We start from the raw sequence: 21,787 nt of genomic DNA, 5'->3' as shown, positions 1-21,787 counted from the left end.
TATACTGTTTTCCTTTCGACCTCTCTTTTTACTTGAAAACAAGAAGAAAAATTAAGAAAAACTCTCATTTCTCACTCTTTTCCATTTAAAAACTTGATGAGCGTATAAGTGATGCATGTCTCATAAGAAGCCATAAACAACACCAACTCTTGAGCCATGATTCTCTATAAGTGCAAGCACACCCCCATGTTGACTCCATCTTCTAGTTCCTTCTCTCATACACTCATTAAATCATCTTGAACTTGTGTTATCGAAAAGAACTGATATTCCGTTGAAATCAAAATAATGGAAATAAAGTTTGATGAAGATTTGGGTGGTTCTCGTGATCATGATCGCCGCCATCATCGTCATAATCCACATGTCTCTATAGACATGGAGATTCATAAGGTTGAAACACCACCAAAGACAAGCAGTTTACAAAAGTTAAAGGATTGGTTCAAAGAAACTTTATTTCCTGATGACCCTCTTAGGCAGTTCAAAGGACAATCTTGTAAACAAAAATGGTTGCTTGGTTTTCAGTACATTTTTCCTATACTTCAATGGGGTGCTCATTACAACCTTAATCTACTCAAATGTGATGTTGTTTACAACTAAAAATTAAGAACCAATGATTTACCAATAGTATGACAGAATTCCATATAATTTCTTCTACACTATCGTATAGCATAATACGTGTTCTACAGTATAAGTATATAGCTCATTCGATCACAAACATAGTATGTTCTAAAGTACAACTATAAAACAAATACATAAAGGTAAGAATACATGTTTGAAATACAAGTAAAAACAACATAAATGTTGATAATTATACATATTTGTTAGATTGATATATATTTCTTTTTGTTAAATGATGTAGATTCAAGTTTTGTGCCACCACTAGTGTATGCTGTGCTTGGGAGCTCAAGACATCTATCAGTTGGACCAGTGTCAATAGCATCACTCTTGATGGGGTCAATGCTAAGTCAAGAAGTGTCACCAACACAAGACCCTCTTTTGTTTCTTCAATTGGCTTTCACTTCCACCTTCTTTGCAGGCATCTTTCAAGCTTCTCTTGGGATTCTAAGGTCTATTCTCTCTTTTTAATTATTATTATTTTTTTAATTTTTAACTTTTTAACTAACATTTTTATATCATATTTGTTATCCTTATATGGACGTATACTGTTAAATCATATCACATCATATCATATCAGTAGAAGATGGATTACTAAAATAGGGACCGACACCTTTTCTAACTAATTTATAGGTAGTCATGCATAATTTACAAAACATTATAACATGGATGTGATGTTTATAGGCTTGGGTTCATAATTGATTTCTTGTCAAAAGCTACACTTATTGGATTCATGGCTGGGGCTGCAATCATTGTATCACTTCAGCAATTGAAAGCTCTTCTTGGCATCACACATTTCACTAAAGAAATGAGTTTGGTTCCTGTTATGACTTCTGTCTTTCACAATACTAAAGAGGTATTTTATTTTATTCTATTTATTTTATTTTATTTTAACATATAAGTTACGAGTTGTTACTAGTGTGTAAACGAATCAAACAAATACAAACAGAAGCTTGTTCATTTTCTTCGTCAAAAAGTTATATCTCTTGGCGCTTGCTCGTTTAATAGTTAAATGAATGAAGATAAACAAACAAAATGAAAAAAGAAACAGCGTGCATATGTCACAAAACATGTTAGACTTATTTCATATTATTATTCATATAATTGTTCTTTATATTTTCCAATGTGTTTATTGTACGTTAACGTTTGGGCGCAGTGGTCGTGGCAAACAATCTTGATGGGATTCTGTTTTCTTGTATTCCTGCTTGGGGCAAAATACATTGTAAGTATATTGCTAATAAATACATGATGTTTTTATAACTGGACTGGACCGGTCCGGCTAAGCCTAACCGTTCCCATTTGAACGGGCCAGATAATGGTCAGACCAGCGAACCGTACCAAGTGGTCAAACCTGACTTCTATTTTTTATTTTTTTTAATTTGTTTATTTTTTTCTTCAAAATATCATTTTATGATTCATTTGTGCTCGAGACGCTCTATTTATTTATTTAAGTCTTAATACTGTATTAATATTGCAAATTCACACCAAAACATAAGGTATTTTCATATATTGTTTTGTCTTATACATATATGTATCCTTTATTTTATTTATGATCACATCCGGTTTTTGAAGAACTTTTGTTGTCCAGTCCGATTATGAAAATAGTTAATACATATAATTATGTAGTTCTATACCAATTTAGTTCATAATGCATCGTTAACTTCACTAACGATAGTCATAATTCGTAAATCACAAAAATCATAAAGTTTACCTTGTCATTTTAAGTTGGAGTGAACTGCGGTTTTCGTCCCTGTGGTTTGTCCAAATCTGAGGTTTTAGTCCAAATTCCAAAACTGCCCCTCACGTGAAGGACACGCTGATTGGTTTAACGATAAGACTTAACGGGATTAGTGAATTCGGGTTTAATTGCAAGTGAAATGAGACCACAGGGACGAAAATAGCAAATTTGAAACTATTGGACTAAAACCGCAGAATTGAACAAACCACAAAGACAAAAACCACAGTTTACTCTTTTAACTTGCTTACAAACTAACAGTAAATAAATAAGTGTTTTAAAAATATATTAATAATATAATATGCAGAGCAACAAGAAACCAAAGCTATTTTGGATATCAGCAGGAGCACCTTTAGTTTCAGTTGTCCTCTCTACCATAATTGTCTTCATTTCCAAAGCACAAAACCATCACATATCTGTGGTAAGTTTGTACTAATACTAATTATTTTTTAACAAACTTAAAATTTTAAATAAATATGATTAAACTTTAATTTATTTATGGGATGAGTTTCAATAGAGAACTCTTAAATTATTTAAGAACTTTAAGGAGCCCTTAATAACCAACTTTTTTATAAATTTTTTTTGTATGTTTGTATTATTTGAGTGTAGTCGTGTCACTTTTTATATCTATATTTACGATTACACTTATGAAAATTAGTTTTTACACATATCTATGTTTTTTTACACATGTAAATTTGTTATTACATAAATTTTACACATGTGTAAACTTGTATTTTATATATGTAATCAAATTTTTTTTAAAATATGATAAAACTACTCTGAAACAATATTAATATATATATATATATATATATATATATATTTTAATAATATAATTAAATTTTAATTTATAATATTATATGTGTTAAACAGATTGGAAAATTAGATGAAGGATTAAATCCACCTTCATGGAACATGTTACATTTTCAAGGAAGTCATGTTGACTTAGCCATGAAAACTGGTCTAGTAACTGGCATCATTTCTCTCACTGTAAGTGTAAAATTTTTTCATGCATAACTTAAAACTCATCATAGCTCGGTATTCAGAAAAGGGTATTTTTGTCTTTTTACACAGGAAGGGATTGCGGTAGGACGAACATTTGCAGCCTTGAAGAATTATCAAGTTGATGGTAACAAAGAAATGATTGCAATTGGAGTCATGAATATTGTTGGTTCGACCACTTCATGCTACGTGACCACCGGTAAAATCAGTAAGCTTGTTTAATAAACGAGCCCAAGCTTCACTTATTGTGCGTAAACTGGCTCATGAGCCTAAACATGTCTATTATTTATGTAACTTTTATTTAATATATCTAATATCTATTTATTTAAGAATCATTATTATATATAAAATTATGATAAGAGTAAATATATGCTATATTTAAAATAATAAGCGAGGCTAGTCGAGCCCGAGCTGAGATTCAGTTTGAGCTTTAGAGATAGAGCTAAAAGAGCCCAGCTCGAGCCTAGTCTAGCCCGGGCCCGGCTTGGTTTGTATACACCTATATGTAGAAACAAATATAGCTTTTGACCTAATTTTAATACTTTATTTTTCTAAAATTGTCTGTTTCAACCTATGTCTATTTTAGCCCAAACACGTTTTGACCCGTTACTTGACTCAACCTGACCCGACCATATTTTCAGGCTTAGTACAATGCAACAAAAGTCAAACTTAGACACGCTCGCATGCCCATATTTTGACCAAACTAAAATCTACTTATTTTGTGATGTTAAACATGCAACCTAACCGGACCGGCCCATTTGACACCTTGACATGATATACAATTTATACATGATGCATCTTTACTTGTATTCTAACCGCCACCCGATTATCACAGGTGCATTTTCACGGTCAGCAGTGAACAATAACGCAGGGGGCAAAACTGCGGTCTCCAACATAGTCATGGCTTTGACGGTTATGGTGACGCTTCTTTTCTTGATGCCATTGTTTAGGTACACACCCAACCTAGTATTGGGTGCAATCATTGTCACTGCAGTTATTGGCCTTATCGATATCCCTGCGGCTTACCAAATATGGAAAGTCGATAAATTCGACTTCGTTGTGCTATTATTTGCTTTCTTTGGCGTCATCTTTATATCGGTCCAAGAAGGACTTGCACTTGCTGTAAGTGTTCTTATATAAATTTAAAAAAGGGAAAATGACCAAAATAACCTTGTTGACTATGAAAATTGGAAAAATAGCCTTTGAAATTTTTAAATGATTTCATCCAATGAAAAATTGCCATGTGTCCAGAAGAAATGTACTTGTGTGCCGAACAACGCATGGCATTCAAATCGTGTGTTTTATGAAGTCGTCTAATGAAACTTGCCATGTCATCACATTTGGTGCGACATATAGCGCAAACCATTGAGAGTTAGACACATGTCAACAATACCAGTGTTTTTCGATAAAGCATTTCATTTAAACAAGGTTAAATAAAAATAATGTCAATGGCTATTTTCTTTGTCAGCAAGGTTGTTTTCGTGATTTTCCCTCTATAAAATGTTTGAAATAAGTCAACTTTATAATATTTTTTTATAATTTTTAGGTGGGGATTTCTATATTCAAGATGGTGTTGCAAATGACAAGGCCTAAAACAATGATGTTGGGGAACATACCTGGTACTGACATATTTAGAAATAAACATCAGTACAAGGATGTTGTCTCAATCCCAGGTTTCCTGATCTTAAGTATTCAAGGTCCCATTGGATTTGCCAACTCTAATTATCTCAGTGAAAGGTGATTTATTTTCTGTTTTTATCCATATAACTTGGATTAAATATATCCTTTTTTTATAATAGTTTAAAGGTCTTAAGTTTGTATTCTTTTGTCGATAACATTTTTATAACGATAATTAATGATTTTGAATATACGAGCGCAACTATAGGATAAATATTTTATTAATACGAGTATTCAGAATAGAGCTATGAATTTCTGGCACGACATAAGCATGAACCTAAGCCCTGACTTTAGTGTAAACATGTTTAGCTAAACAAGTCGGTTCAGGGTATGGTGAGTTAACCCGTTTTACTTGTGAGTTGTGATTGATAAGTGGATTTCATATTTTATCATTTTTTTAATTATTCATTTATTGTTTCTTGAAGGATTTTGAGGTGGATACTAGATTATGAGGAAGAAGAAGCCAACACTAATTCTGATCTCAGATATGTAATTCTAGAGCTCGTCGGTAACTCCTAAATTTCACTTGTTGGATACATCAATTTCACGAGTCGTTTAGGGTTATACTTTTTTCTAACGGGTCAAACTGGATATATATCTTTTAATTCTTTTTTGAAATTTTCAGCTGTAAGTGCAATTGATACTAATGGAGTCACATTTTTTCAAGAGCTTAGAAGGGTATTGGAAAAAAAGGGTGTTGAGGCAAGTTCTATCTTCTATATATATGCAACATTTTAATTTCTCCTTTCTTAATATTTATTTATTAGTTTGAGACCCGTCTATTATACGGGTATTTCTTGAAAATACAATATTTAATAAATAAACGATATACAAGAAATAATAAACCTATTAAACACTATTAATACACAGTCGTCATACAATAGTTTTTAAAACAACTTTAAAGTAAACGATTATTATAAATATCAAATATTTGAAAAAAATAGGAAGTAAATATTAAATTAACAAATTTTGAAGCATAAGTTTTAAGAATGGTAAATATTATTTTACTATAATAAATTTGTAAAAAATGGTGAGGTTTAATGTGGGGGTGACAAGTGACAAAAATTGTAGCTTTTTATTAGAGAGTATAGATACTAAAAACATCTTTCCATTAAGTATATAAGTATTGTGCCTGTTATTTTAACTCGTATACATTAGATGATTATGTATGAAACTGCTTAAAAGCGTACTTTATCTCTTATCCATTCTACCAACCCAACGTGCACATGCTTATAAAGTTCTCACGGTTCTCTATTTAGAATTGGTTATATGTTGAACTGTACTAAAAGATAGTACACTCTAAAAGTGTTTTGAATGTGTCATTCAAACTTGTTACAGCTTGTATTGGTGAATCCGGTCGGGGAAGTGCTGGAGAAACTGCAAAAAGCAGATGGGACAGACGATCTTTTGCAACAAAATAACCTATACTTGACGGTTGGAGAAGCCGTTTCGTCGCTATATTCTTCATTGAAGGTTGCATTAACAAACCATGGTTAAAGGAATGAACTATAAATGTGGGGTGTTTCAATTGTAAAATTTAGATACTTATATAATATTTAGATTGTAGGGCTTTTAAGGCCCCCTTCCTAGCGATTTTGCTTTAAAGGGCGGGTCTTGGAGCAAATAGTAAGGTTGTTGCTTTGTGATCTAGAGGTCACGGGTTCAAGCCGTGGAAACAGCCTCTTATACAAAAACTGCAGGGCAAGGTTGCATATATCAGATCACGAAACGATCCAGTACCTCCTAGACCCTGCACAAACGCATGAGCCTTGTGCACCGGATACGCCCTTATTGCGGGGTTTTTAAGGAACCAAGTATTGTTAAGGTTCCTAAAAGGAATGTGAAGTATTTACAATATATTTTTGGAACACCCATGTAATGTTTTAATGATAAAGGCTTCATTTGTTTTCCTTATTTTTAAGGATAAAGAGTACTCGTCTTGAAGCTAGGGCTTTCACTTTTACCAAAACCCGACCCGAGAAGAGAAACCCCAAACCCGAACCCTAACTAACCCGACCTGAAAAACCAGACCCAAATCGAAGTAATTCGGATTAGTTCTTTGTATGATTTGTAGGTTTCGGGTCAGCCCGAAAAACCCGGACAAACTGTTTGTTTAAAAAATATGATGTTTTTATTAGGTATGGTATGTACGCCGTATACGAAACACACACTACACATTCCACTTGTTCCTATTCCACCTATTATGGTTGACCGACTATTTATTGTTTATATTTCTTCTCCGTTTATGGCTAATAACAAGCGTAATCGAAGAATATGTTGCTTTGTTGGGTTATATTTATTGATTATTTGGTTATTTACGTAACGAGTAAAAAAGACTATGTTTCTTTAGTTTTCGCGTTGCATTTTACCTTTACTTTTTTTTTATTTTCTTTTTGTTTTCTTAGATGCCCAAAACCCGATTAACCCAACCCGAAAAAACCCAAACCCAAAAACCCGAACTCGAAAAAACCACGAGAGATTTGAGTTGGGTTTCAGGTCTAAAATAAAAACTTTGAAACCCGAAAAATAAACCCGGAGAACACCCTTACTTGAAGCAATAAACAAACTTCAATCATTTGTTTAATGCTTGTACCTGAGCAATTATTTTAGAACCAAAAACCAACAAACTCTTCATATATGAGAATATAACATTTTCAATTCTGTAATTAAAAAAAAAAAAAAAAAACTTTTGACCGTTGTATGGTTAGTTTGTCGCTGTTCGTTTGAGTTATGTGTTTGCTAAGAATCTGTGTTGGTGGTTTAAAATCACCGAAAATTTATAAAATTTGTAATTACTGATGCTTCCTTTGGTAAAGTGAATATCCAACGAAAGCCGACATCAAGAATGTCCACAGCACCTGCAAACAATTAAAAAATCGTTCATACGACCAATGATAAAACGAGTCTCGTCAGGTTGATTAATCGTTACATAAATAATACTAAATGATTGCAATTACTTACTGTATTAATTGCCTGCCACCGCTCGAGTCTCTTGATTCTTGATTGCATATCTTCAATCACACTTTCCACTGGTGAAACAATCTCTCGACTTGGTGATGATTCGGAAGATGTACTGCTACCCTGTATATCCCAAAAATAATAAAAAATTATAATTATAATATTAAAATAATAATAACTATACTAAAGATCATGGTCATTTCAGAACTTTCAAATAATTTATGAACTTTAAAAACTCTTTAAAACAATCATTTTGTTAACTTTATATATGTAGTTTTGCCATTTATTATATGTAATTTTGTGATTGCATATATGTAATCACAAGTTTACATATATGTAATCATAAAATTACATAAAATAAATGAAAAAACTAGCCTCAAATAAAATTAAATATACAAAATAAATAAATAAAATTATTGGTTAAGAGTTCTTAAAAATTCTACGCCCTGCTTGCGGTGCGCGCATATAATGTATATATGTGTGAACCCTCCGGTGGGCAAAAGTAAAATTGCACTAATTTTGACGTTATTTTACTAATCTCGTGAAAATAACGTTAAAAGTGGCGGAAGGTTAATCAGGCATCATGTGGTGGCGTTGATAGCCGAAAGATAAGGGCACATGCACCGATCAGCCGGTGTCCCGATGATTGAGTGCTATGTGCCTTATGTCCAAGGCTTGATGCAAAACTACTATCGAGCCGGGGGTCTCACCGGAAGTAGCCTCTCTATCCTTATGGGATAGAGGTAAGGCTGTCTACATCTTACCCTCCTCAGACCCTACCATAGCATTGCTATTGGTGGGATATACTGAGTACGATGATGATGATGATGATGATGATGATGATGATGATGATGATGAGTTCTTAAAAATTCTAAAATTATTTGTAAGTACTGAAATGATCTATATATCCTAATCCTATATACGTATGTGTGTATACATATGTGTGTATAGTGTATACACATATATAGTGTGAGAGTGAGAATACCTGAGATTGGATATTATCAACAAGTTCTTGTAACCGCGCAGCTTGTTGAGCATAAATACCGTTTGAATTTCGGTCGGCTGCTGGCAATTTTTCCAGCACTATTTCAAGGTAACTCTACAAATATATCAAAAAAAAAGATGCATAAACAAAACAAAAAAAAATAGACAAATAACTGAAAAAGAAAATTAAGAAAAAAGACAACCTTGGTGGTATATGAACCATCTAGCTCAAGTTTTGAACCCGTGGCTACAACAACTTCTTTATTTGCCCCTTTGATTTGTATATAAGGGCCCGATACATCATTTAGATGATCAACTTCAATTAAAAGCTATAAAAATACCAGTATTCCCAATTAAAGTTAAAAAAATACAATTATAACAATATTAATAATAATCATAATAATAGTATAATAATAATAATAATAATATAAATAACAGAAAAACTACCTTTCCATCTTGGTAGATATATGCAGATGCTTCTATGTAAGCTACAGCTTGGTACCTATATTAAGAAATAATAATAAAAAAAAACACAACAAAAGTTAAGATTTATAAGCAATAACATTTAAAAAAAAAATATTCCCGCAAATATATATAAATATAAAATATGTGAAATACCCAAGATTAAGAAGACCGGATACTGTGCTGATGCTGATATCAAAGTCTACCTTGGGTTGAATTATAAAGTCCCCTTCTTTTATAGGCTAATAATAAAAAAAGAAACGATTTTAAAGAAACCAGGAAATAATATATGAATGAAAACAAAAATAGAATTAAAAATAATTAGACCCACGTACCTCACGTATCAGCAATGCAAACCGGCCCTCACATATTCGCACCCTCATACAGTCACTTTCTGTTAATTGTCCGTTAGCGGGAATTCCCGAAAGTCTTAAATAAATATCGATAAAATTCTGAGCCGAGCTGCAGATCTTTGCAGGATCAAGTAATTTCAAGATATCTTGATACGCCACCTGTAAAACGATTAGCAAGTCTAATATAAAAACATTATAAAAATTTTAATTATAAAAAGTTAAATTTTAAATTATAAGTGTCATGAGATTAGGCATGTAAACGAACTGAACGTTCAGTGAATAATTCTTGAACCATTCGACAGGAAGTTCATCTATGTTCTTTTATTTAATAAAGGAACGAACATGAACTTCATTTAGTTAAACGAAGGAACATGAACACGAGTCTCTTTCATTCAGTTATGTTCATAAATGTTCATTCAGTTAGATTCGTTTATGTTCCTTCATTTATGATCATTAGTTTACATTTGTTTTAGGTTTGTTCGTTTAAGTTCGTTAATATATTCAATTACAATTTTTTGGCCCATCACAACTTGATCTAGTTTTAATAACTTTTAGGCCCAACACATTGTTCATCACATTACTTTTAATTTGTTATAGCTCAACTATGTTCGTTCATCTACGTTCAATTATGTTCATTCATTTGCGTTCATTTACATTGTTCACGAACAAACATGCACAAGTACACTTTCTTGACAAACGAACACGACGTTAATTGTTCGTGTTCGATCGTTTGCACGATTAAAGTTTAAACGAACGAGCATGAAAACATGTCTCCTTTGTGTCCATTCGGTTCATTTGTCTAATACAAAATATATTATAATATTTATATATATCAATATTAAAACATAAGGTGTCGTGAGCTTACTTGCTTGTTGCTTTTTAACACAAACAATGAGCTCTCAGGGGAAAGAACCGGGTCAAAATCATTACGGATTTTCAACTGTAAGATAAAAAAAGTATTAGTTAATGTAAAAAGGTAATTAAAAGCTAATTAATTATATAAATTAAGACTTTAATTAACGAACTAACGTGTGCGTGAACAAGATGTGGTTCAATGTGTAGCTGAAACATAGGGAATACGGTTGTCATGATCTCATTTTGTGACATAAAGCATCCGGCTTTACTTTTGTCTCTTTGAACCCGAGAAATTAAATGCGAATGAACGCCTCCAACCTACATTTTAAACAATAATGTTAGTTAAAATCTAGTCGTTTCATGTTACACCGTGGTCAAAGGTGGGCAATTTTGACCCGTTTACTTATACATGGGTCGATTAAGATTATGCTTAAAGGTTTAATTAGTAAAATCAAAAAGGTTAGATAAAACAGAACAGGCCAGATAAGTTGACTGGTTCAAAAGTTGCACAAATTGTGTTTATATAAAAATTAAATATCTTGAATAAAAGTGTTTCCGGTCAACCAAACTTTACTTGTTTTGACTCATCCCATTATGACCCACTACTCAAAGTCTCAAACGCGTCCTATTTGTAACCACTAGTTAATACCATGGGTGCAAATGAACCAAGCTACCCGTGAGCTGCTCGAGATCAGCTCAAGAGAAGCTCAAATCGAGCTGAGCTTAAACGAGATCAAGCCTACAATAAGGATGTAGAATTAACAAGTCCGAGCTTCATTTATCAAGCTCAAGCAGGTTCGCGAGCCTATTATTTATATAACTTTTAAGTGATACATTAAATACTTATTTATATAATAATAATAAGAAACAGAAATAGAGCTCGAAACAAGCCAATGTCGGGCTTGGCTCGGCTCGTCAACAGAGTGTTGAGATAATCTTACAACAGCAACCCAAAGGTTGAGTGACTTTCTGATATTAGGGTGCAAAGCATAGACGCCTTCAACAATCACCTGCGAAAAATTATTAACATTAGTTATACAAACTTGTATATGCATAAAAAAGTAATTAATACATTTAATAACCAATACATACGACCCCACAATCTTCATCAACTTCAAGTTCTTTAAATCCACTTCGGGCACCACTCTCCAAATCAAATACAGGTACTTTTGTTTTTCGGCCTTTTCTGATATCACTAATATTCTAAAATAAAAGAATTGTTAGTATTTCAAGATTTCATTTTTATTTTAATTCAATGAAACCTTTGTTACCTTTGTGAGTAAAGCTAAATCGAAGGATCTGAAATCATCATACTTGAAATCTTTTACTTGCTCGGACTTATAATAGCTTTCGAGTGAAATAACTTCACAACCAACAATATTTGCCATTTTGCGCGCCAAACTAGTTTTTCCTGACCCACTTGGACCTCCTACAATAGCATAGCCACATCATGTTAAAATGTTATATTTCCATCAATAAACAGATATGTATGTAAATATTATACATAAATCGATGTTTCCACTTGCAGTTCTTAACATACAACTGGTTCTAAAAAGAATGTTTGCGTTCTTCTCAGAACCATAGTATGTTGAAAACGAGAACCACATAAGACACACAATTCTCTTCAATGAAAAATGTAAAACTGAAAAATAAATGTTTGTGTGTCTATCCATTCTTTCTTTGATTTTAACTCCTACCTCCTGATTTTATTTTTTTGGCTTTTTGATTAAAAAAATGTGAATATATGTATATAGCGTGGGTTCATATATGCATTTAGATAAAATACTATATTTTACTAAAATATATCTTAAATATTGAAATCCTATGCATTTAGACAAAATACTATATTTTATTAAAATATATCTTAAATATTGAAATCCTATGCATTTAGACAAAATACTATATTTTATTAAAATATATCTTAAATATTGAAATCCACATCCATTTTAGTCAATTATATAATAAATAACACAAGGGTTAATGTGATTATCGCAGTTCTTAACATATTATTGGTTCTAAAATGAACGCTCTCCAAACCATATAGTGGGTGTGTGTGTACTGTGTGTGTGTACATACATACATACATACATATATATATAGAGGGGGGAGAGAGAGAGAGAGAGACCTATCCCGACTATAACTGGCGATCCCTTGTGCTCTAACAAAGCCTGAAATAATAAAAAGAAACATTTTAAATCAAAACTTAGGTTAAAATAATTTCACCCCCTAATTTTATAATGCTGACCTGCGTTGCTTGAACAGCAAGCAATAGTCCTCTATCAAGATCAAAAGAATAAGGCATTGGGGCAAGTTGCAAAGTATCCCTATCCCTAAAAGAAGTATCTGTATACACAATATAAGATTAAACAATACATAATTACACACATATAACCTTTTAAACGGATACTATTTTTACTTCTTTACTAAAAGGTACATGATGCATACCTCCATCAACAACTGACCCGTCTGATGATATGAACCGCCACGGGGCCAAAACAGGGTCCATTTTGGACTTGGTTGGTGATCGGGTCCACGGTTGAGATAAATCATCATCCCGGTTCATAAGATCGGGTCGTATCCGAAGCGGTTTGGGTGCAACAATTGGGGGTTCTCGGTTTATTGATGAAGATTTGGTGGCCATAGGTGGAGGTGTATTAAGGCGGGGAACACCTGTAATTACAATTGTTAAATATAGTTAAAAATGGTATGTTTAGGGTTTCTTTGTGTTTAGCCCACAGGGCCGAGTTAGGTTTCAAAGGGTTTCTTTATAAACGAACCAAACGAACTCCAACGGAGCACATTAGTGTTCGTTCATTAAATTTTAACTGAACAAACGATCGAACAAAAACAATCAAACGAACAGGGTTCTCTTGTTCGTGTTCATTCATTAAGAAAATGAGCGTGTTCATGCTTGTTTATGTCCGTTCGTTGATAGTATAAATAACGGTTCAAGAGCGTCTTAAGAAAATAACCGAACGAACATAGAACAAATATAACTGAGCGAACGCCAATTAAAACAAACTGAGCATCAATCTATTGGGCTTAAAATTAATAAAACCTGACTAAATTGAAATAGCTGATATCTTAATTTCATAAACTAGACTAAATTAATGGGCCTAAAAATTTAAGTAAATATATAAACGAAAGTGCATGAACAAACGTAAACGAATGTTCACAAACATAAATGAGCAAACGAGGCATGTGTTCATGTTCGTAACCAAATGAACAATATAGTCCTTCATGTCCGTTCCTTTATTAAATAAACAAAATTGCAGCCCAGCAGTTCACTAAACGTTGGGTTCGTTTTCAGGCATAAATAATTAGATGACTAGATTTACGACATTTGAAAATAATGATACCTTGGCTATCAAGAATCATTTCAAGATACGATTTAGTGATCCATGGGCCGGTGATTTCCAATCTTGATGCCTCTGTTTCAACCATCTAAGGAACAGATAATAAATCATGCGTACGCCTAACGCTGTTAATGACAAAAATACCCTTGAAAGAAAAGCATACCTTTCTATCTCTGCCCCTGAGAACTATGTAAGTTTCAGAAAGAGTGTCTATGGTCTCGAGGGATATTGAAAGATCTCCATAAACGATTGATTTAGATGCCCGTTTATAACTGACAACAACGTTGTACCCCAAAGCTAGCAAACCGCCAAGTGTCATTCTTCCAACCTGTTAGCATTTTATCAAAAAACACGATAAAAAGGAAAGGCAGAAAGAAAAAGAAACTAGTAATATAACAGCTAGATTTGATTTTGTGCTGGTTTTGGAAAAAATTGGCCTTTGAAAAAACATAAAACCAAACAGTCGTTTTTAGTGGGGTACGGTTTTTCGGTTCGGTTATGTAACTTATGTCCATTATTTCAGTTACAAATAGATTGTTTCGGTTTCATGCACACCCTTAGTATGTTTACCTCAAACTCAGCTTTTGGCCTAATAATGAAATTTTTGTCAACAATTCTTTGGTCACCGAGTGAAAGATAATATCGGATGCCACTCTGGCGAACCTTAATCCAGTCATTAACACGTGCCTCTTCATTTGCAGATGGGGGCCTTAAGTACATCTCAATAAAACTGAAAAAAGTGATTATTAATGTCGTAACAAATTTTAAAAGATAATGATATGGAAAAGAAAGTGTAATGTAACAAGTTGATATAACTCACTTATCAATCTGTGCTTCCTTCTTTGGAAAAAAGGAGTAGGCTGATTGTTCACCTTCTAACTGATACAACAGTTGACTTATTAAAATGTTCAACCAATAAAATCAACAAATTAAACAATAAAGAAGAAGACAGACCTCAGTTTTACATTTGAGTTTGTAAATTGAGTCTCTAAATGAAGCACCAAAACTGTTGTTAATTCTAATCTGCAAAAAAATAATATCAGGAAAATAACATGATATAAAGTTGGAACCTTTAATGGCCTACCTGCGCATGATGAAGATCGGGCTCGATATGTTTCCTAAATAATGGAAATATGCTATCAATTAAATTGTCTAACGAACGAGAATCCCCAATGTCATATTGAACTTTAGAAAGTAGACTAAAATGAACCCCGCCAACCTGAAATTCATATTTGTAATTAGCATATTAATTATTTATTGCGAATAGCGACAATAATAATGAGATCAAAGTAATTAATTACCACTGCAACACGAATATCGAGCAGCGATCTTAGTCTTGCATGTAGAGCATATGTACCATCAACTATCACCTAAATATAATGCAATATAAGAACAATTATGTCTAAAAAATAAATAAAATGGAAAATGAAATTATATGTGCTCAGTGTTCACCACCCCAAAAGAAGTACTCTTGATTTCTTTTCTTCCAACACGTCTTTTTTGTTGAAAGTCAAACACCGGGGTCAATATATCTTTGCCCATTAATAAGTCCTATATAAAGAAACAAGCTTTTTAATCATAAAAAAACAAATGAAGTCTTTTAGAATGTTCTAGAAGAACTTTGTACAAAACCTGAAGATTCTGAACAAGAAGATCAAAATCGATTGAATTCAAATTGTTTCCTTCATCGGCGCCAGTGCCATAATTCTCCATTGATATAACACTGCAACTGATCACCGATGCCACCTTCTCAGCCAAACTGTACACATCATCATCATTCAGTTTGTATATTAATGTCATTATGTGCATTCCAATTACAAGGTGTATCACAATTTAATATCACCTTGTTTTTCCAGATCCACTCGGGCCGCCAATGCCAACTGCTACAATACCTTCTTTCTTTGAACGAAGTTCTTGAATCGATTTTACCAGTAAGTAATATCCACGATCGAAAGACTACAAAAGATCCAATACACAAAGTAATTACTATATAGGTTATCAAGTTTGCAACTTTACAAGTTTCGCAAATGTATACAAAAGGTAAAAAACCACAAACAATTACTAAAACGGTCATCAAGTTTTCTACTTTATAAGTTCACAATTTCATCAATGATAAATGCAAAGACTACAAAAGGTCCAAATCATTAAATCCTAGAAATATTATCAAGTTTTCAACTTTACAAGTTCACAATGCCACACACATAAAGACTACAAAAGGTCCAAATCACAAAGCAACTACTAGATAAGTTATCAAGTTTGCAACTTTATAAGTTTCACAGTTTCATAATTGTAAAGACTTCAATTCCCATATAAAGTTTCATGTAGGCTTGACACCTGGATGTCATGGAATTGAATTGCATATCAATTTCCTTGATCTAGTTCACATTGACACCAAAAACAAGAGTCTTGACTAAAGTCAACTACAAAACACACTCAATTTTGACTTTTGACTAAAATTATATCATAAATAAAACAAAATTAAACTTCTCAAATGCTATAATGGCATTGATTAATTGATTAATATGTTACAGACATAAAACTTAAGTAATGCAAGTATTAAACGTATCCTAATTTCACAAAAGATCACAAAATTCACAATTTGGGGGTCAAAATCAACCCCCTTTGATCGCATAACCGGCAATTAAAACCCGTTGATCGAAGTGATCAACACACAAATGCAATTTCGTCGAACCCAAACACAAAAAAAAAATCAAAAAATTTCACTGCGTAATTTCGTCGAACATTTGTCGTGCACAATTAAAAACCCCAACTTTGATCACATAACCAACAATTAAAACCCATTGATCGAAGCATCAACACGCTAACTAATGGGTCTGAACCAAAACCCCAAAAAAAACCAAAAATTTTCACTGGGTAATTCGCCGGAACACTTGGCGAGCACAATGAAACCCCAAAAAACCAAAAATTGAGCCACTTGATCACATAAACGACAATTAAAACCCATTGATCGAAGCAATCAACACACTAATGTACTGGGTCTGAGGCAAAATATTTAAAAAAAATAAAAAATTTTCACTGGGTAATTTCGTCGAACACTTGGCGTGCAGAGTTAAAACCCATATACAAAAACCCACCGCGTGAAGAGGAAGAGACTGGAGAATTGACGGAGATGTTGAGGAAGTTGAGGGTGTCTGTTGGTAGTAGTCACGGCCACCTTCTTGTAAAACTCGGTGGACTACATCGTCATCCATGGTGGATTTGATTTGCAGAGAGAGAAATTGAAATTGAAGAAGAATAATAATAATATTATTATTATTGTTATGATTGTTTTTTAGTAAAGGTTTTGTGTATACGCATAGACTATGTTTTTGCTATTTGTTTGTGTTTGAGTTCATGTTTTTCTGGTTTTTGTAAATTGTAATTTTTGTGTTGGATTTAATTGGTTTTAAATCCCTAATTATATGGCTTAAAAAACTGTTTTATATTATTAAGTTAAAGATTTTTTATTTCTGTTTTATGTGTGAGAGACGAAAAAGTAAATTAGTTACGATATATAACGTTTGTGTTTTCGTTGTTATGAGATATTCAGGGATGATGTTAACTAGGGTTACGGAAGTAGGATTATTGAATAGTCGAGATTGTGTAAGTCTAAGTTTAAGGTTAAGTGATGTGGGAATTGGTATCTGCAACCAGCGTGGAGAGAAAGAGGTGAGGTGGAAGAGAAGATAGGTGGTGGCGGGTGAAGAAACACTAAGTTACCCCGGGCAGATTACGGATAATCTGGTGGTTAAATAGATGTTTCCCACGAGGGGTTAGATCCGGCAAAGATGGTTCTTCTGATAACCTGCAAAACAGACACCGTAAGCTCGTCACTGAGAAGGGGAGGGTTCCTCCTTGTGACCACCATCCGGCGTGAGAATCAGACTATATTGCTCTTGAATATAAATGTATATTAAGAGATTGCTAGAGCAGATATCAGGTATATGATGTAAGATACAAGATAAGATGAGACGATCATATCATTTGGGGTATTTATAGCCGAAGGTAGGTTTCCAAGAGGGTATAGCCGGCTGAATAGTATTCCTGTTCTACCAACTGTGGCCTACGCACGTGCCATGCTGGCAGTTGGTGGGTAGGCAGCGGCTGACAGTGACCAGGCCTGCTGTGTACTATTCCTTTTCCACCAACTGTAGGCTATGCACGTGGTATGACAGGAGTTGGTGAGTAGGTAGCGGCTAATAGTGACATACAGTACAAGAGCATGCTGTTCGCCATACTGTTGTCAATGGGCTGTCGTATCTCTGGTCAGATCTTTTGCCCATACCTCGTCAGGTACAGTACAAAAGATCTTCCAGTATCGTACGGACTGGCTCATTTGGGCGGGAGTATTCCCCCTCCCGCCTTTGTGCGGGATTGTTCCCGGCTTTGCTCATTCCTTCAGGTGACAACTGAATTATTGAGAGCTAAGTGCCTTGTGCGTGTAGCCCTGCTGCGCGGGTGGCCTTCCCTGATGGCTTGTATCCGCAGCTGCGGGAACAGGCGGAGTACTTCCACCATTGGGAGGCATTTCCTGCTGGAACAGCTTGCGTACTGCGCGTAAGGACGTCACGTCTCTGAGCATGGTGGGTCCTGCGGATCCAGTTGGTTTCTGCGCAGACGTCTCTCTTCAAGGTGAGTCCTGTGGGTCCAACTGGGCTCTGCTGGGACCTACCTCTTCAAGTCCCCCCAGTCCAATGTTCTTCTCATGAGTGTTTTAATAAGTGAGGTGAACTTTTGGACTTAAGCAAAGGGTTTTTGAAAAGGGGTTTAGTTTTAAGGTTTTCTATGGGGATTCTTCCCGCGGAAGTCCTTATGTCACTTGCAGAAATTCCCGACTTTCCTGCTTGATCTTTGGGTATGATGCGGGTAGGTCTGTAACCTCTTCGCAAGTCAGGAGCGCTGAGTCACACTTGTGTGGATTCTCCATGAGGTTTTGGTAGTTTTGAACATAGTGATCAATTATGTTAAAACCACCAATTCCATCTTGAAGCTTCAAACAATGTAGTTCTCGACGTTCCCGCTATGCGGGGATGTTATTCCCGTTTCCGCAAGCATTGCCCAGAAGATCCTTCTTGGTTTCAATTCCTTGCGGAGTGCTAGGTATGTGAAGGGTTTTGCCTTGACACTGTACCCGCACTCGTCTTACGGTTACTTTATTTCCAAGGTATTCCTGGCGTCAATTCCCTGCGGGTGCTAAGTATGTGAAGGGTTTTGCCTTAACACTGTACCCGCACCCGTCTTATAGTTACTTGGTCGCCGAGGTATTCTTGGCTTCAATTCCCTGCAGGTGCTAAGTATGTGAAGGGTTTTGCCTTAACACTGTACTCGCACCTGTCTTATAGTTACTTGGTTGCCAAGGTAAGGGGTATTTTCCCGCTTTTGAATCTTTTTGAAATTTTGAAATTCGAGGCCCGTTCCAAGGCTGCCCAAGCTGTTAACGAACAGCTTCTGCTGGCTAAGGAAACTGCTCGGAACGCAACTGAAAGGGCCACCAAGGCTGAAGCTGTTGCTGAGCCTCTACGCCTCGAGAATGAGGAACTTAAAGCTAAACTAGAGGCGCTCCAACAGGCTCATGATGCCTTGGCGATGGAAGACGCAAAGAAGCTCCAAGAGATCTTGGACCAGAGGGGGGGTGCTTGACCAGACTGAGCGGAAGCTAAAGGGCGTTGAAGAGGCTGCGGCTAAAGAAGTGTTGCTTGCCAACCTCAACAAAAGTGAAGCCGAACGCGCCCGTAACCAAGCTCAAGCCGCCCTCCAAGAGGCTCTGGTTGCCAAGGAATGGCTTCTTCGAGAAGCGTTGTCTCAGGTAAGCTTAACTTCATAATGTCTTTACGCTTCTTTGTGAATAGAAAAGGTTTTGATACTTGTATTTTTTCTTTTTGTAGGTTGTGCATCGGGTCTTCACGGATACGTCTTATGACGATGCTATGAGCGCAGCCCTCAACGCTTCTCATGAGGATGGGGAAAAGGCCGGCTTCCTGCTTGGTCTAGGGTTTGTTGAGAAAGGCATCCCGCCTTCCAACTTCCCTTTGTATGATGTGGATACTGAAGCTGTTTATGACCAAGCAGTGAATCAGTATGCCGCCTTCCCGCATCCGGTGGTGGAGAAGGTAAACGAAGTCGTTGCTGCTGATGATGGGCTAGCTATCCTTAAAGCTTTCCTTGAACCACCACGCTCTACTGATGGTGCGGGTCCAAGTGGAAGTGGTCCTGAAGCTTGTGTAACACCCCGACCAAAGGCGGATTATACATCGGGGCGCCACATATTGTTTCATTACTCGTGACACTATTTGGGTGTCAATATTTAATAAATATATTCATTCGCGCACGCGCAACGTAAACACAAGATAACATAAATCAACATAATTCAATATATTATAAGACAAAATATTCGAACAATAATAACTTGTCTTGATACATTTTAATCTAGGTCCAAAAGTAAAAACGTCCTACGTGACCACAAGCTCCAAGTGTAGCTACAGCAAACCTGAACATGTGTTAAAATAAAACGTCAAACACTTGCGTGTTGGTGAGAAATCAAGTTTAATACAATACATAGATAACAATAAATCTGCGCGCAACATGTGTATGTCTGGTGTTTAACAAGGGTGTAATCAGATTGTGATCAAGCCTAAATAGATCATAGCTCATAGTTCATAGTTCAATCCGTGCTCCCAAATGAGCACAAAAACAAGAAAACATCTGTGCAAGTGTAAACAAAGAAAACCGTAAACGATAGGTCTCCCGTGTTCATCTAATGGATCCATGAAAACTTCGGAATAGGCCGAACAAAGCGGTTAATGATACACACATACAAATAAACAGCCAAGTAAACGTCCTCAACACATGGGATACTGCGCGACTAAAGTTCATAAACAAGTTTAAGACTCTAAGTTTGTATGAACACATGAACATCCCAAAACATTAAAAATAAAAAGGGATTAGGTACGAGATTACTCACTTGATAAACGATGCGGTGAAAGATAAAGCAAGAACCAACTTTAAACAAGCACAAGTTAACCTATAATTAAAGATTATTGTTTTAATGATTTGATTTAAGTCTTGATTATAAGTTAGCATAATTAATAAGTAAATTATATATAATATATATTACCGGAAAAGCAGGGCAGAACAGGGAGGAAGACGGAGGCAGAGAGGGAGGCGGCAGAGAGATCAAGGAGGAGGTTAAAATAAGTGTTTGTGTGTGATGTGTTAGAAAGAAAATAAGATTATTATTTATAGAGAAACCCTAGGGAACACAATCCCTAGAAAAGGGGAAAAGATCTCCAAGGCAAACAGAACAAGACAAACCAAAAGATAACAAAAGATATGACGGCTGCAGGAAAAGAGAAAAAGCAAAAAGGGAAGACTGACAGGGAACAGTAAACAGGCATGGGAGGTGTCAGAAAAGGTACTGGTCAAGCATGGAAAAGCAGATCTCAAAAGATAATGTCAGTCACTTTTTCTGTCAACCAATGGGGTTGGCGCGCATGCTGCGCCGAAAGTAACTTTTCAGACATAAAATAGGTCAGGTCAACAGCACAGAGGATAAGACAACACAAAAGCAAACGGCTAGATTAAACAGAAGAAAACTCAAAGGGTTTAGCGCGAGAAGGCTCGAGCGCACGCGCGAGGGCGAAGGCTGACAGAACAAACCTTAGCGCGCCGCGGGAAGAACTATTATCCTTAGCGCGCCGCGGGAAGAATTACCATTCTTAGCGCGCCGCGGGAAGAACTACCGTTCTTAGCGCGTTGCGAGAAGAACTACAATTCTTAGCGCGTCGCGGGAACCG

At 35.2% G+C, this 21,787-nt stretch overlaps 1 protein-coding gene and 1 pseudogene across 3 annotated transcripts; one reads left to right on the top strand and one right to left on the bottom strand.

Annotated features, from left to right (window-relative positions):
• The first annotated feature begins 281 nt into the window (after window positions 1–281).
• LOC143619188 (putative sulfate transporter 3.3) lies at window positions 282–6,588 on the top strand (annotated as a pseudogene). Its single transcript, XR_013151150.1, has 12 exons — window positions 282–621; window positions 823–1,064; window positions 1,297–1,468; window positions 1,769–1,834; window positions 2,655–2,768; window positions 3,221–3,337; window positions 3,422–3,548; window positions 4,185–4,471; window positions 4,896–5,086; window positions 5,452–5,534; window positions 5,652–5,728; window positions 6,365–6,588. The product of XR_013151150.1 is annotated as a putative sulfate transporter 3.3 (transcript).
• Window positions 6,589–7,601: 1,013 nt separating this feature from the next.
• On the bottom strand, window positions 7,602–17,217 carry LOC143619187 (uncharacterized). Of its 2 annotated transcripts, none has more exons than XM_077091185.1 (26): window positions 17,090–17,217; window positions 15,838–15,950; window positions 15,627–15,753; window positions 15,450–15,545; window positions 15,296–15,364; window positions 15,079–15,213; window positions 14,949–15,017; window positions 14,815–14,873; window positions 14,565–14,724; window positions 14,158–14,322; window positions 13,998–14,082; window positions 13,084–13,308; window positions 12,884–12,981; window positions 12,764–12,806; window positions 11,910–12,067; window positions 11,731–11,841; window positions 11,580–11,648; window positions 10,813–10,956; window positions 10,649–10,723; window positions 9,766–9,942; window positions 9,587–9,672; window positions 9,416–9,470; window positions 9,172–9,297; window positions 8,970–9,083; window positions 7,988–8,107; window positions 7,602–7,884 (listed from the first exon to the last, which is right to left on the bottom strand). In XM_077091185.1, the coding sequence occupies exons 1-26, from the start codon at window positions 17,204–17,206 to the stop codon at window positions 7,819–7,821; spliced, it is 2,862 nt and encodes a 953-aa protein (XP_076947300.1). In that variant the 5' UTR covers window positions 17,207–17,217; the 3' UTR covers window positions 7,602–7,818. The 2 variants fall into 2 exon arrangements, with proteins under 2 accessions (XP_076947300.1, XP_076947299.1); XM_077091184.1 differs by having other exon boundaries at window positions 7,638–7,884; window positions 15,447–15,545.
• Window positions 17,218–21,787: the final 4,570 nt, after the last annotated feature.

Source organism: Bidens hawaiensis, unplaced genomic scaffold (assembly GCF_021521415.1).
Source record: "Bidens hawaiensis isolate Kalapana, Puna unplaced genomic scaffold, B.hawaiensis_p1.1 tig00002414_1, whole genome shotgun sequence".
Classification (NCBI taxonomy): domain Eukaryota; kingdom Viridiplantae; phylum Streptophyta; class Magnoliopsida; order Asterales; family Asteraceae; genus Bidens; species Bidens hawaiensis.
The sequence above is the reverse complement of the archived record's forward strand: the minus strand, read 5'-3'. Positions and strand labels throughout refer to the sequence as shown.